Source organism: Euphorbia lathyris, chromosome 2 (assembly GCF_963576675.1).
Source record: "Euphorbia lathyris chromosome 2, ddEupLath1.1, whole genome shotgun sequence".
NCBI lineage: Eukaryota > Viridiplantae > Streptophyta > Magnoliopsida > Malpighiales > Euphorbiaceae > Euphorbia > Euphorbia lathyris.
Genome location: NC_088911.1, coordinates 101,803,158 through 101,816,495, shown reverse-complemented (window position 1 = coordinate 101,816,495; position 13,338 = coordinate 101,803,158). Strand labels below are relative to the sequence as shown.

At 39.5% G+C, this 13,338-nt stretch overlaps 1 protein-coding gene across 1 annotated transcript; it reads left to right on the top strand.

The window, feature by feature from the left end:
* The first annotated feature begins 4,141 nt into the window (after positions 1 to 4,141).
* On the top strand, positions 4,142 to 4,663 carry LOC136219179 (uncharacterized). Its single transcript, XM_066006461.1, has one exon. The coding sequence runs from the start codon at positions 4,255 to 4,257 to the stop codon at positions 4,564 to 4,566; it is 312 nt and encodes a 103-aa protein (XP_065862533.1). The 5' UTR covers positions 4,142 to 4,254; the 3' UTR covers positions 4,567 to 4,663.
* The last annotated feature ends 8,675 nt before the right edge of the window (positions 4,664 to 13,338 follow it).

The window sequence follows — 13,338 nt, the reverse complement described above, 5'->3', positions numbered from 1 at the left end:
ACCTCCTTCACCATCATAAGCATCTTCGTTTCGGTTCCACCCAATATTTCCTGACTCATATTCATATTGGAACCGATCTTCATCACCATCATAAGTTCCCTCGTTTTGATTCCACCCTACATGTCCCAACTCATCTTATGATGGAACCTACCTCCATCATACTTATAGATATTTTCATGGTAGTTCCGTTTAACATCCTCCAATTCATCATCACAATGGAATCTACCTTCATTATCTTTATAAGGAGCCCCGTGTCGATCCCACTCAACACACCAACACTCACTCTCATCATAGTAGACCTCATCTTCGTCTTTCTCATAAGCGGCCTCATATTGGTTCCACTCAATCCTTCGACGTTCATCCTCATCATAGTAAGCTCTACCATCTTCACCATCATCAAATTCATTTGCACGATGATAGAATTCACCATCCTCACATATTTCATCTTTGGAAGCGCTCTCTCTCCCTTCAACCTCATCCTCGAACTTGCCTTCATAAAATTCATGTTCCTCATTTCTTTCTAGCTCATTCTCGAATTGGTTCTCCTCTTCATCAATCTCCTCTTCTAACTCATCTTCCTCATGGTCGTATTCAAATTCATTTCCCTCTTTGTCCACGAACCATCTTTTCCCATGACCTCTCATTCCCTTCCACTTCTCCCTATAGTTCAAGCCGGCCAAACCATTTGAATAGCTACCCGACCCAAATGACATGTTACACCCAACTATAGTTGAACCACCAATATCTCTCCCATCACCATAGCCATCAACTTCCACACAACAAGTGGTTTCCTCATTCTCCTCAAAGAGACTAACAAGCCCAAACTCACTCTCCCCTTTCTCAAGAATAATGCCTTCACTTTCATCAAACATACAAATACGATTATGCTTAAGAGGTATTTTTATCAAACACTTGGGGAGCATCACTAGCTACATGGGTTTTCTCACTATTACTACACACAAATTCAACCTTCCATATGTTCTCACTTACAAGAATCCCTTCCTCCTCATCCACAAATGAATTTAAATCCTCCTCTACAATTTCATTATCAACAAATTCACAAGAAGAATCTAAACCCACTTCAACATCACAAACAACCAATTCCTTCCTAGCAATAGGACTATCCACAACTTCAATATGAGAAATTGGAAGTTTAGGATTTACCTCTTCAATGTGTGAAGGAGAAAAGATTGGTGATGGATCTTTAGGAGGAACTTCCAAGGATGGATAAGCACCTTTTCGGATCTCTCGAAGGAGGTTCTCACAAGAGGCTCTAAATCTCCTCATAGACTCATCGCTCCTCCGAGTTCCTTCTCTAAACCTCTCTTCAAGCCCTTTACTCCAAAAGGCAAAACTCTCTCCTCTCTTGATGGCGGGTTCTTCGGATACATGAGATGAACTTGGTTGAACCATATGCGAAAGAAGTCTCTGTTAGGAAAACGATCGGCTCTGATACCAAATGATACAGATTAATTTGGGACGAGTTAGTTTTAATCATAAACTAACAAAGATGTTCTTCTCAAGCCAAACTTGAAGGAGTGAATCTCGGGTTTTACGGACTAAATCCGTAGGAAATCAATGATCCCCACATTGTTGAAGGTTAAAACCTTAACAAGCTTCAATGAAGAAGAAGAAGGTAGATTTTTTATTGATAAAAAGTTAATCCAATTACAAAGAAAAAGATGTATTTATACCATCTCAAAACCCTAAAGCAAATTACATAAAAGGGCAAATCACTTAACTAATTAAAAAGGATAAAGATAGGGATAATTTGGGATAAAGATAAAGGGGTGGCATGGGTGTAAATATATAGTGGGATGAGTGTAAATATGGAGTGGCATGAGTGGTAATTAAGGAGTGGTAGATTTGTAAATATGGAGGAAGCTGGAGTAAGAAGCAAGGTCTTTTAAATGAATTCCAAGCGGAGCGTGGATTGACTGCTGGTCTTTTCTCCGGATCAAACCTTCATCCATGCGGAGCGTGTTTTCACTCAAGCGGAGCGTGGACAATCCAAGCGGAGCGTGGATTAGTTGCTGATCTTTTCAGTGCCATTTTTTCCGGATCACTCAGGCTCCACGCGGAGTGTGGTTTCACTCACGCGGAGCGTGCCTTAGCTGCTGACTTGCCATGTGGCACTGTGTTGGCATCTTTACTCACTTGTTGTTCGTACTTGGTTTTTCCTCCGACTTCCCTCGTCCGGACTCGATCCTCCAAGGAAATGCTCCGCATCATTTGCATTGTTGGTACTGAAATTAAGAAAGAATTTTCAACATCTTACAACAACATTATCTATGCATGACCGTACACCAACATTTATTTACATACACAGAGCTATTTTAATTCTACCCTCCTTAACAACCATTGACCCTATTTTAATTAGTCAAAACATAGGACCGACCCAGGTCTTTAAATATAATCACACTAGGTAATAATTCCATTTAATGTAACTACTATTCAAACTTTTTAGTGAATCTTTTTCCTATACACAAGTTACCAATTATTAGATAAAAAATTATAGTGATGTTATAATAATTAGTAACTTATTTATATGTAGGTGAACATTAATTATTTTTATTTACAATGTTTAATTGATGTAATTGGTCATGAAAAAGGGCCCTTTTAGGAGTGTCCCATCTAGATAGAGATTTTAGTGGCATAAATATAATTGTAAAGTATACAAAGGTTAATGGAAGAAACTGTTGCTATAAAATACAATCTTATCAGAACCGGACAGGACATCAAACTGGATTGGTGATTGGATCACGAATCACTTGGTCGGATCGGATAGTTCGGATTGATCGAACCGGATGATGTAATAAATAAATAATATTTATATATTTTTTTTAGGGAAAAGTTTAGACAAGGATAGAATAATATTTATATATATTAAATATATATAATAATTTAAAATTATTTTTATAAATTATATATATCCAAAACAAATTATAAACAACTTTTGGTTTGTTATTTTTTTGTCAACTTGAGACTTAAATATATAACGGATAAATGGAATTTAGAATAACTTGAAATATGTAAACGTATTCTATGACATGCGATCTTTTTAACGGTATATTATAAACTCAAAACGGACAAGTGATGAATGAGAAATTGACGCTTAAATTGAACCACTTGAAATGCTTTAGAAGAAGATAAAAATAAACTAAACATTCTTATCCCACATAGGAAAGAAATGAGAATGTTAACTAGTTTATAAGTAAATGGCATTCACAGGCCTTTAAGTAATTACTAGGAGAAAGACTCTCTCACGCGCAAGGGGTGCAATCGTTCCACCATCCACGATGTGGGGGACGCGAATGTCACACCACAATGAGCGCTCTTAGCCCGGCCCTATTAACAACCAGTTACCCATTTTAACATTGTGGTCATTGAACTTCACTTTTTAACGACCTCAAAATGAAAATATTCAAAATTTAAAATTGTTCAAAACGACATTTACCATGAAACCACGTTTTTTATTTTCCAAAATCACATTTTTTGGAGATTTCTCTCTCTAAAAATTCATTCTCTCTCATAACAAAACAGCACCTAAATGACCCCAAAACGAAAATTTTCAAGAATTAAATTCCTTAAAAAGTGTAAAGTTCAGTTGTCATACTGTTAAGAATTGAAGTTCAATGGCTCCCATAATGTTAAATAGGTAAAGTTCAGTGGCCATTGGTGTAATTTACCCATTAGAAAGATGTTGAGGAAGTTATGACAAATTATTAGAAGCACCTGGTTCTCCATATCAAATGGTGGACATTCCATACATATTTTGACACGTGTAACATCGATCCACGTATATTATAAAAGACTCCACTATTTTAATTATTATACGGGGTCACAATAAACGTGTCCAAATGTGAATTGGGTGTTCTCCGAGTGACATGAAAGACCCGATACTTAATATAAAAACTCGTAATATGAACCCATATATATTATAAGAGACACCAATATTTTAATTATCACGTGAGGTCGATCTCCCGAGTGACATGGAAAACGGAACTCGGAAGTTAAAGGCAAGCCAAAGACAATGGGTTATCCGTATGCCACATGTCAAATCTTGATCCATATTCTCTATGGATTTATCTTTTTGGTTAGTCTAAATGAAAAAGAAAATAAATAGCATTGAAGAAGAAGATAAGGCACTTGTGGAGAGCTTGTGGCAGAAACATACCCTCCATACATTAGAGAAATAAATTACCATAACCACAACTCCATACTCCATACCATTAAGACTTGAGAAAAAGAAGAATGGCTTCTCTTCCGATGAGCTTTGTTCCTCCGGTGAGAGTTTACTACGCAGCAGCAAAGGGATCATCAGCTAGTGGTGGAAGTATTAAAGAAGAAAAGGGACTTCTTGATTTTGTTCTTGGCAAGTTGACTAAGCAAGATCAATTCTATGAGACTGATCCTATCCTCCAGAGATCAGATGACAAAACTCCTACTCCTACCGGCACCGGCACAGGCACCTCCAGTGGCCGTAAGAACTCTGTATCTGTCCCACAGAAGAAGAAGAATGGAGGCGGCGGCAGTGTCTTCGGTGGCCTTTTCGCCAAGAAATGAATTTACTTCCATTAATACTGTTTGTTTTTCATTCTTCAACTCTGTTGCTACTTTAATTCTTCTTAAATGAATATATCTCATTTATTTGCTTGCTTAAGTATATAATTTCAGTACGTAGTACAATTATTTAAGTTTTCAAGTGAAATTGTGTTTGTTTGCTCATTGCGATTAATATGCAAACCGAACCAACCGGTACTAAATGAATGAACACAGGAAAACCGACACAAAATTGTAATCATTTGTAGCATATAACCACCAATTTTTACTATAGGTCCGGCTAACCTATGCCATAAGCCATAGGATAAGGTATAATTAATACATTTGTTTAGTTTTTTTAGATTTTTTTTGGTAGGAAAAGGAAAAAAAAACAAAAAAAAAACCAACAACTAACCCCGGGATTAGCTTAGGGAAACTAACCCCCACCCAATCATCTGACAGCATCGAACAAAGGAAGTTCGGAGGAGAAGAGAAGGTTGAAATTCCCGGCATCCTTTCATGGCCCTCCGCAGTAAGGCGATCTGCCACCCTATTCTGCTCCCTGTACACATGACAAAAGGAGATGATATCGAATAAAGAACACAATCTTCTGATCTCTTTAACAAGGTTTTAGCTACTCAAGCACAAAGCCTTGTTGTTAGCAATCATATTAACTGCTTCAAGGTTGTCAGAATCCACGAGCAGCCTTTCAGTCCCAGATCAATGGCCAATCTAAATCCAGAGAAGATACCCCAGAGCTCAGCAGAAAAGGAAGAGTCCATCCCTAGATTCTGAGTAAAGCCAGCCACCCAATTGCCACCAGCATCTCTCAGAACCCCTCCAGCTATAATTCTGCCGTCCACAAGACACGAGCCATCGGTATTTAATTTCACAATCCCTTCCCCCGGTCTACTCCAACCCAAAAGATGCTCAACAGATTTCTGGCTAGTACTGGCTAAATGGTCCCATTTGAAGCTATTGATAATAGTGTTAATTTTCTTGGAGAAAATAATCAGGCAGATTAGGAATCACTATAGCTTTTCTCCAAACACCTCAGTATTCCTCCACTGCCAAAGCTGGTGACAGACAACGACAAAGAGGATAGCACCATGCTCCATCTCAGGCGATAACAAACCATTAACACCATTTAACAACCAATCGTTTTCAGAGTGGGCAAAGAAGTCAGGTAGCAACTGGCTTGGAATCACTTTCTTCCACACATTCTTACTCTTCGCACAATCCCTAAGAACATGACAGATGGTTTCTGCCTAAACTTTGCACCTGCAACAAGTATCTGCCTCAACTAAATGGCGTCTCTTCCTTTCCACATTAGTAAGCAACCTATTCTTTGCGCTAAGCCATAGAATCTCCTAATGCGATAAGGAACTTTTAAGGCCCAAATATTCTTCCAAGAGATTGAAGGAGGAGTATCCAAGTTAAGACTGAAAGTTTCAAATGCAGATTTGCAGGAATAAGTACCATTGTTTGTAAAGGACCAATAATGATTATCCCCATCCTCCTCTTTACTACTAACTTTAACTCCACGAATTTTCAGGAGCGTTTTCAGATTAAGGTAAGATTCGAATCTCGACCAAACCCAATCTCCCTCTGAATCCACCACATCAGCGATACTCCAGTTTCGGATCTCCAGAGGCAAAGGAGAAATACACACTTCTGATAAAGGTATCTTATCAAGCCAGGTATCATTCTAGAAACTAATTGATCTACAATTGCCCACCGACCAACCAATCCCAGAGCAGAACTCCGAAAACACAGGGTTAACCCCTTTCCATAAGAAAGAACAATTAGGAACTCTCTCTTTCGGGCCCCCAAAAATCTTATCCTTTCTGTACTTCCCGCACAATAACTGAACCCAAAGAGCGTCCGAATTCTGCCACATCCTCCAAAGAAGCTTCATTAAAAGCACTTTATTATTATGCTTGGCTTGTCTGATCCCTAACCCACCCCTATTCTTATATTGGCACACCTCTTTCCAGGGAACCAGATGAATTTTTTCCCCTCTTCTGAATCCTCCCACAGGAAACGACGATTGATCTTATCAAGGCCATTAAGAACCAGCTCAGGCAACTTACAAGCTTGCATTAAATGATTCGGGGCAGAACCATTCACAGACTGGATCAAAGTAAGGCGGCCCGCAAGGGAAAGGGTCTTAGCTTTCCAATTAGCACATTTATTATTAGTCCTATCGAAGATTTCTTTAAAAGAAGCTTTTGACACTCTGTCACTATGGAGAGGAACCCCCAGATAGTTACCAAGAGACTTGGTTAGAGGAATACCAGAAATCTCACTCAACTTTTTACCAACCCTTGGGTCCATATTCTTAGAGCATAACATTCTAGATTTTTGGATATTAAGCTTTTGGCCTGAAGCAGAACAAAAGTTGGTCAGGATATCCATTAGCACACCAATTTGCTCCTCATTTCCTTCCACAAAGATCATAACATCATCAGCAAAGAATAAATAGGTGATCGGGGGACAGAATCTATTAATGGAAACCGGATGAAGCCTTCCAGTGTTCACAGCATCTTGGATGAGATGAGATAACCTCTCCATAGCTATAACAAATAAGAACGGGCTCATAGGGTCCCCTTGACGGATACCCCGGGATAGAGTAAACTCCTCGGACAAATCCCCATTAATTAAAACTTGGAAAACAGGAGAAGAAATACAAACCTCAATCAAACTCCTCCAAGTATCTGGAATCCCAGCTTTTTCCAAACTATCCAGAAGAAAACTCCAGTTCAGCCGATCATAAGCTTTCTCCAGATCCAGTTTCAGGGCCACAATGCCACGCTTAACCTTTTTGGTCTTCATTGAATGAACCATCTCCTGAGCGATAACAATATTGTCCATCATCTGTCTCTCCGGGAAAAAGCTGCCTTGATTTTGGCTAATAATATCAGGAAGGATACATCGATGTCTATTGGCCACAATTTTAGTAATCACCTTATAAAGCACATTACACAGACTAATATGCCTCATTTGCAAGAAAGAAGACGGCTTATCCACTTTAGGAATCAGGACCAGAAGAGTTTTATTTACTAGCCTAATATCCTCCGACCCATTAAAAACCCCTTTGAAGAAACTATAAATTCCATCTTTTACAGTTTCCCAGTGCTTATGGTAAAACCCGGCCAGAAGCCCATCAACCCCCAGAGCTTTAGTAGCTCCAATGCTAAACACTGCCTGACTAATCTCTTTCTGATCAATAGGGTGAAAAGCATCAATAATCTTATCCTCACCAACCGTCGGAAACGTAGTCCTAGTTAGAGCTCTATCCAAATCCACCGGATCCTCTTTAAATAAGTCTTTATAGAAATTGATTGCCAATAGATGGATTTCATCATCTTTATAAACCCAATTCCCATTAGGATCCTTGATAGCATCAATTCGATTCCTCTGTCTTCTGATAACAGTAGAAAGATGAAAATACCTCGTATTCCGATCTCCATCCTTAATCCAAGTTTTCCTCGATTTCTGAAACCAAAGCAACTTTTCTTGCCTCAGCACCGCTTCCAACTCATTCTAGAGGGATCTAAGAATACAACTCAAACTATGGTCAAATCTGGTCTCCAAGATACGTTGAATGCCTTCCATCCTGCTCAGAATTTTCTGTTTCCTTCTAATAATGTGGCCAAAAGTGTTTCTATTCCATCACACCATGTTCCTTCTAAATCCCTCCGCAGCCATAAGCACATTGGATTGGGGTTTCCAATTATCATGAACAAAATTCTTGAACTTGGGATGAGATTCCCAAGCCACCAGATACCTAAAAGGTCTTATCCCTTTAAAACGAGGAGCTCTCACCAACCTGACTAATATCGGACAATGATCATAATGACGGAAGGGGAGATTCAACACAACAGCTTCAGGAAACCTACTTTGGGCCACAATATTAGCATAAACTTTGTCCAAACGAACAAATGTACTATTATGTTTCCACGTAAACTTATGACCAGCTGCCCCAAGATCTGACAGACCACAAAGATCCATATTTTATTTATGATTAAGGCACTGATTAATATAATTATTTCCTCCCCCTCTTTGATCACTCATAAGAGCAATATCATTAAAATCTCAGCAATGAACCAGGCATCCACCATACCCATACTTAAAGAAAATAAAGCCTCCCACAGACGTTTACGATTAGCAAGGATAGGATCAGCATACACAACAGTGATAAAGAAAGGTTTATTGCCAGGATAAGTAACTTTACTGTGAATAAATTGCCTATCTATCATCATGATATCAAAAAGAACAAGATCCAGCTTCCAGAAAAGCCAAATCCCACCAGCCCGGCCCGTGGCCTCCGACCTGACACACTTCCAACTTTTAAATAAACTAACCACCTCATGAGCTTTAGCTCCACTGACTTTAGTTTCTAATAAAGCAAAACAAGAAGGGTTAAACTGCTTAATTAAATCCTTTACATGGATGCGGGTCGCCTTGCTTGCCGCTCCTCTAACATTCCAAACAAACAGATCCATCAAGAGAGGACAGCAAACCCAGGCCTGCCCAAACTAAGCCAGATATTTATTCGGGGCTCCTAAGAGCCTAGTGGAGGTACCTGCCGCCCCCCTTTTCTCTAAGGTACTAAAAGAATTTTGGAAATTCTTTGACTACCCTTCAGTTTTTTCATATTCATTTTATTAACCCCCATGGTTTTCCCATTTCTAGTCTCACTGCTGAGTTTAGAAAGACTAACCTCATTATTCCTCTCAGAAACTTGAGGAATATGAGCCTGAGAATAATCCTGAGGAGCTTCTTTGGATTCAAACAAAGGGTTGACCGTCTCCATATTGTTATCACCGGGATCATCAGGCTCTAAGTCTGGCAATCACAACTCTGCTTGCTCATTAAAAGGACCAGGGTTTTGATCTTCCTCCACTAGAAGAACCCCAAACCTTGAACCAGAACATACCTCCAAAGGCTTGCTAGAGGCAGCACGATCCTTTGGACTAGGCAACTCCGTGCTTCCACAATCCTTTTGGGGCAGACTCTGATTACTAATAATATCAAGAGGAAGATTGTGAGCCACTGGAGCACGCGTCCTCCTTCTCCCAGAACGCTTAGCAACCATCCAAGGACCAAAATTCCTCCCATCCCCTTGGATCCCCTCTTCCCTTACCAATACAGCCTCAGCAACATCCTCGCTTTCCTTCTTCTTTCTAGGGCAACCCTCATAATTGTGCCCAAACATCCCACATTCATAACAGATTTATGGATTCCTTCATACTCAATAAAGTAGATGGTATTTTTAGACAGAATTTGGACAAAAAGGGGTTTTGCTAAGTCAATATCAACACAAACCCTAGCAAACTTTCCTCTTTCAGCTCCAATAGTAGTTTTATCCACATGGTGGACTTTCCCAACAAGCCCTGCAATCTTCTTTAGGAAGATTTCATTATAATACTCAATCGGGAGACCCGTGAATCTCACCCAAGTCAGAATCTTGTTAACTGAACAATCCCTTGGATTAAAGTTAGGGACCTAAGGCCTAATGGCAAGAACATGATTGGATATAATATATGGTCCCCCATTAATAACCGCTTCATAATCTTCGGCCTGTGTAAATTTAATTACATAATAATCATTTTCCAAGTCAGTTATACTGACTTTCCCTTTTCTCACCCACTGAGCATGAATTCTCTGTGCAAAATAATTAAAGCCAATTTTTTTCCCTAGGACAGTCACAATTAAAGATAATTTCCATTTGGACCGAAGGGAACGTTTATGAGCTGACGATAAACGGATAACAGGACACAAAGGATCATCTTGCTCCTCATCTTCTATATCTGAATCTGACAGAATTCCCTCCCATTCCTCATCCACCATCCCTCCTTTGATGGAATTCTCCTCCTCTACAACCCCCATAATGGTATCCTTCCACGACAATTTAAGATTCCCTAGATACAAGGAATTATTGAAAGCCTTTGCGGGATCTACCGTCGCCTCGCCTGAACGGCTAGACAGACTAAACCTGCCCCTTTCATCAGATCTGCCCTCCCCGCCACCAGCCTCCCCTTCCATTGCCGGCGCAAAAGCACCAGCCTCCCTCGCCTCTCCCTTTCTCCCGTCGATCAGGACCGTGCCGTACGACCCTCCATGCACCGAATCAGCAGTAGATCCAGCCGATCCCGGTCTCCTCTCCATCCCGCCCCCATTGCAACCTTCCTTCTGTCCGCCAAACAAACCCGACGCAGCCACCACCCCCTCCGCACAACAACCCCCCTTCCTCTGACCGCCCCTCCCTCACCATCGCCGGCCCGCCACCGGATCAGGATCACTCCCTGTTCCTCTCGCAAACCCTATCGCCCTCTCTCTCTCTCTCGGGCTTTCTTTCATCGCTCAGTTACTGTATATATATCAGAATAATGAATTTAGTTTTTCTAGATAATTATATACAATTAATAAAACATAATTAATATTTTCACATAAAAAATAATATTAAAACTTTAAATCTCTTAATTAAATTAGTACCAATACCCATAACTAACTCACTCATTAAAACTGTTAAAAAAAAAAACTCATGTATTAGGAAAAAAAATATAGTTCTATGGTCCATTTGGCCATTGCTATGCACCATCTAATACAAAAGTTTTTATAAAATTATATTGATCAAATTACAACTATCAATATCCAATTTCAGGGTAAATTTCATCAATGGTGTACAACCTTTGTCCAATTTCACACTTTGGTGTACATCAGGTAAAAATGATCAGTTCACTATGCCATTTTCCCTTTCACATGACACAAGATACATGACAGAGATTTGTTTTCGTGTCGTCTGAATATTTTTTTGACAGTATTTTAATTGTATGTCATCTGAAGGCGAAATAAAAAATGCGCTCGATTCTCAGATGACATTACGATTACAGAATCCTGTCATCCAAAGAAAACACGCGTTTTCGTTAAATTTGATGCGCTCAACAGATGACACCTCTAATAAATGAATGTCATTGTATGCCGAAAACAAAAAAGCGGCAAATGAAATTTCACTTACGCGGTCATACCAAATTTTAGGCGCTTTATTGTTTGACTGAAATTTCAGCCGATATATAAACCCTCTCTCTAATCCCAAACCCCAGTTTAGGTTACGCAAGAGCTTTATCCCCCTCATCCCTCTCTATCTCCATGGTTGATTTGAACATGCAATCACTGGGTGAGCTCGAAACACCGTACTGGTAAGCCATATTTTCTTCGTTCCTAGATGTATTAGAGTATCATTGTTCCTTACTCTATCTTTTCCTCATCCGATTTACTTTTGTGTATGTCGATTTCAGCAGCTGGAATAAGGATCTTGTGATTTTCAGACCTATCGTTGAAAGGTTTAGATCCATTTAAGTTTACAACTGGTAGTTTCCATACTATGATATTCGGCTTCAGCGGAAGATCTACTAACCGTAGATTGTTTCTTTGCCTTCCAAGAAATGAGAGCTTTTCTAAAAAAATGCAGTAACCACCAATGGATCTGCGTGTTTCTTTGCACATGCCCCAATCAGCGTCACAATAAGCTGTGAGTCGAAAATCCGAATTGATGCTATAGAATAAACCATAATGAAGTGTGCCTTTGAGGTAGCGCAAAAGATAGAATAATGCCTCAAGGTGATGAGAACATGGTTGGTGCATAAACTGACTAAGCTATTGAACTGCAAAACCAATGTCGGGGCGAGTGAAGTTTAAATAAAGTAGTTGTCCAACAAGCTTTCGATACTGATCGGGAGCAGGAATAGGAGTGCCAAGAGAGGGGTCCAAATTAGTACAAGATTGTATTGGACATAGAGAGGAGTGAGGGGCAGCTGAACCCGTATCAGAAAGCAAGTCAGAAATATATTTTTGTTGGGATAAAAATATGCCTGTTTTATCACGAGCAAGTTCAATACCTAAGAAGTATTTAGCAGGACCAATATCCTTAATAGTAAACAGAGAATGTAAGTGATCTTTTACGTGACAAATGACCTCCTCGGAGTTACCGGTAATGAGGATATCATCAACGTAAACGATGAGTACAATGAAAATATTCGTTTGGGTATAAGTGAATAAGTAATGATCACAAGAAGCTTGGGTAAAACCAAAAGCAAGAATCTGAGATGTGAATTCCTTATTCCATTGACGACCCGCTTGTTTAAGACCGTAAAGAGATTTACGGAGTTTACATACTTGGTCGGGTTTAACCTTTAGATGCCCATTCGGAGGATGGAGGTAGATGTCTTCGTCCACGAAACCGTGGAGATAGACATTATTTATATCAATTTGATGAATGGGCCAAGCTTTGGCGGCAGCAATGGCAATCATGAATCGAACGGTGACAACTTTGGCCACCAGAGAAAAACTCTCTAAATAGTCAATACCTTGAATTTGGTTATAGCGACGAGCCACTAAACGGGCTTTAATCAATCAATTGAACCATCAGGTTTATGTTTAATGCAAAAAATCCAACGAGTGGAAATAGCTTTCTTTCCATGAGGTAAAAAGGTAATGTCCCAAGTATTATTTTCTTCTAATGCTTTTAATTCAACATCCATAGCTTGAAGCCATTATGGATTAGAGGCAGCCTATTTGTAACTAGTAGGTTCAAGAGAGGTGTTAAGTGTGGAAATAAAAGCAGAATGTGATTGGCTAAATGGAGGTAAAATTAAAATAGGAGAAGATGAAATATGAGAAGATGAATTAGGGGAAGTAGTATCAAAATCTCGAAGCCATAATGGGGTTTTAATTGGTCTTCCAAAGTGAGAACGTCGTGGAAGAGTGGGAGAAGTATGTGGCTCCAAATTT

What these genes read in the sequence shown, in the direction of transcription:
- LOC136219179 (XM_066006461.1), top strand. Translation starts at nt 4,255, where the DNA reads ATGGCTTCTCTTCCGATGAGCTTTGTTCCTCCGGTGAGAGTTTACTAC.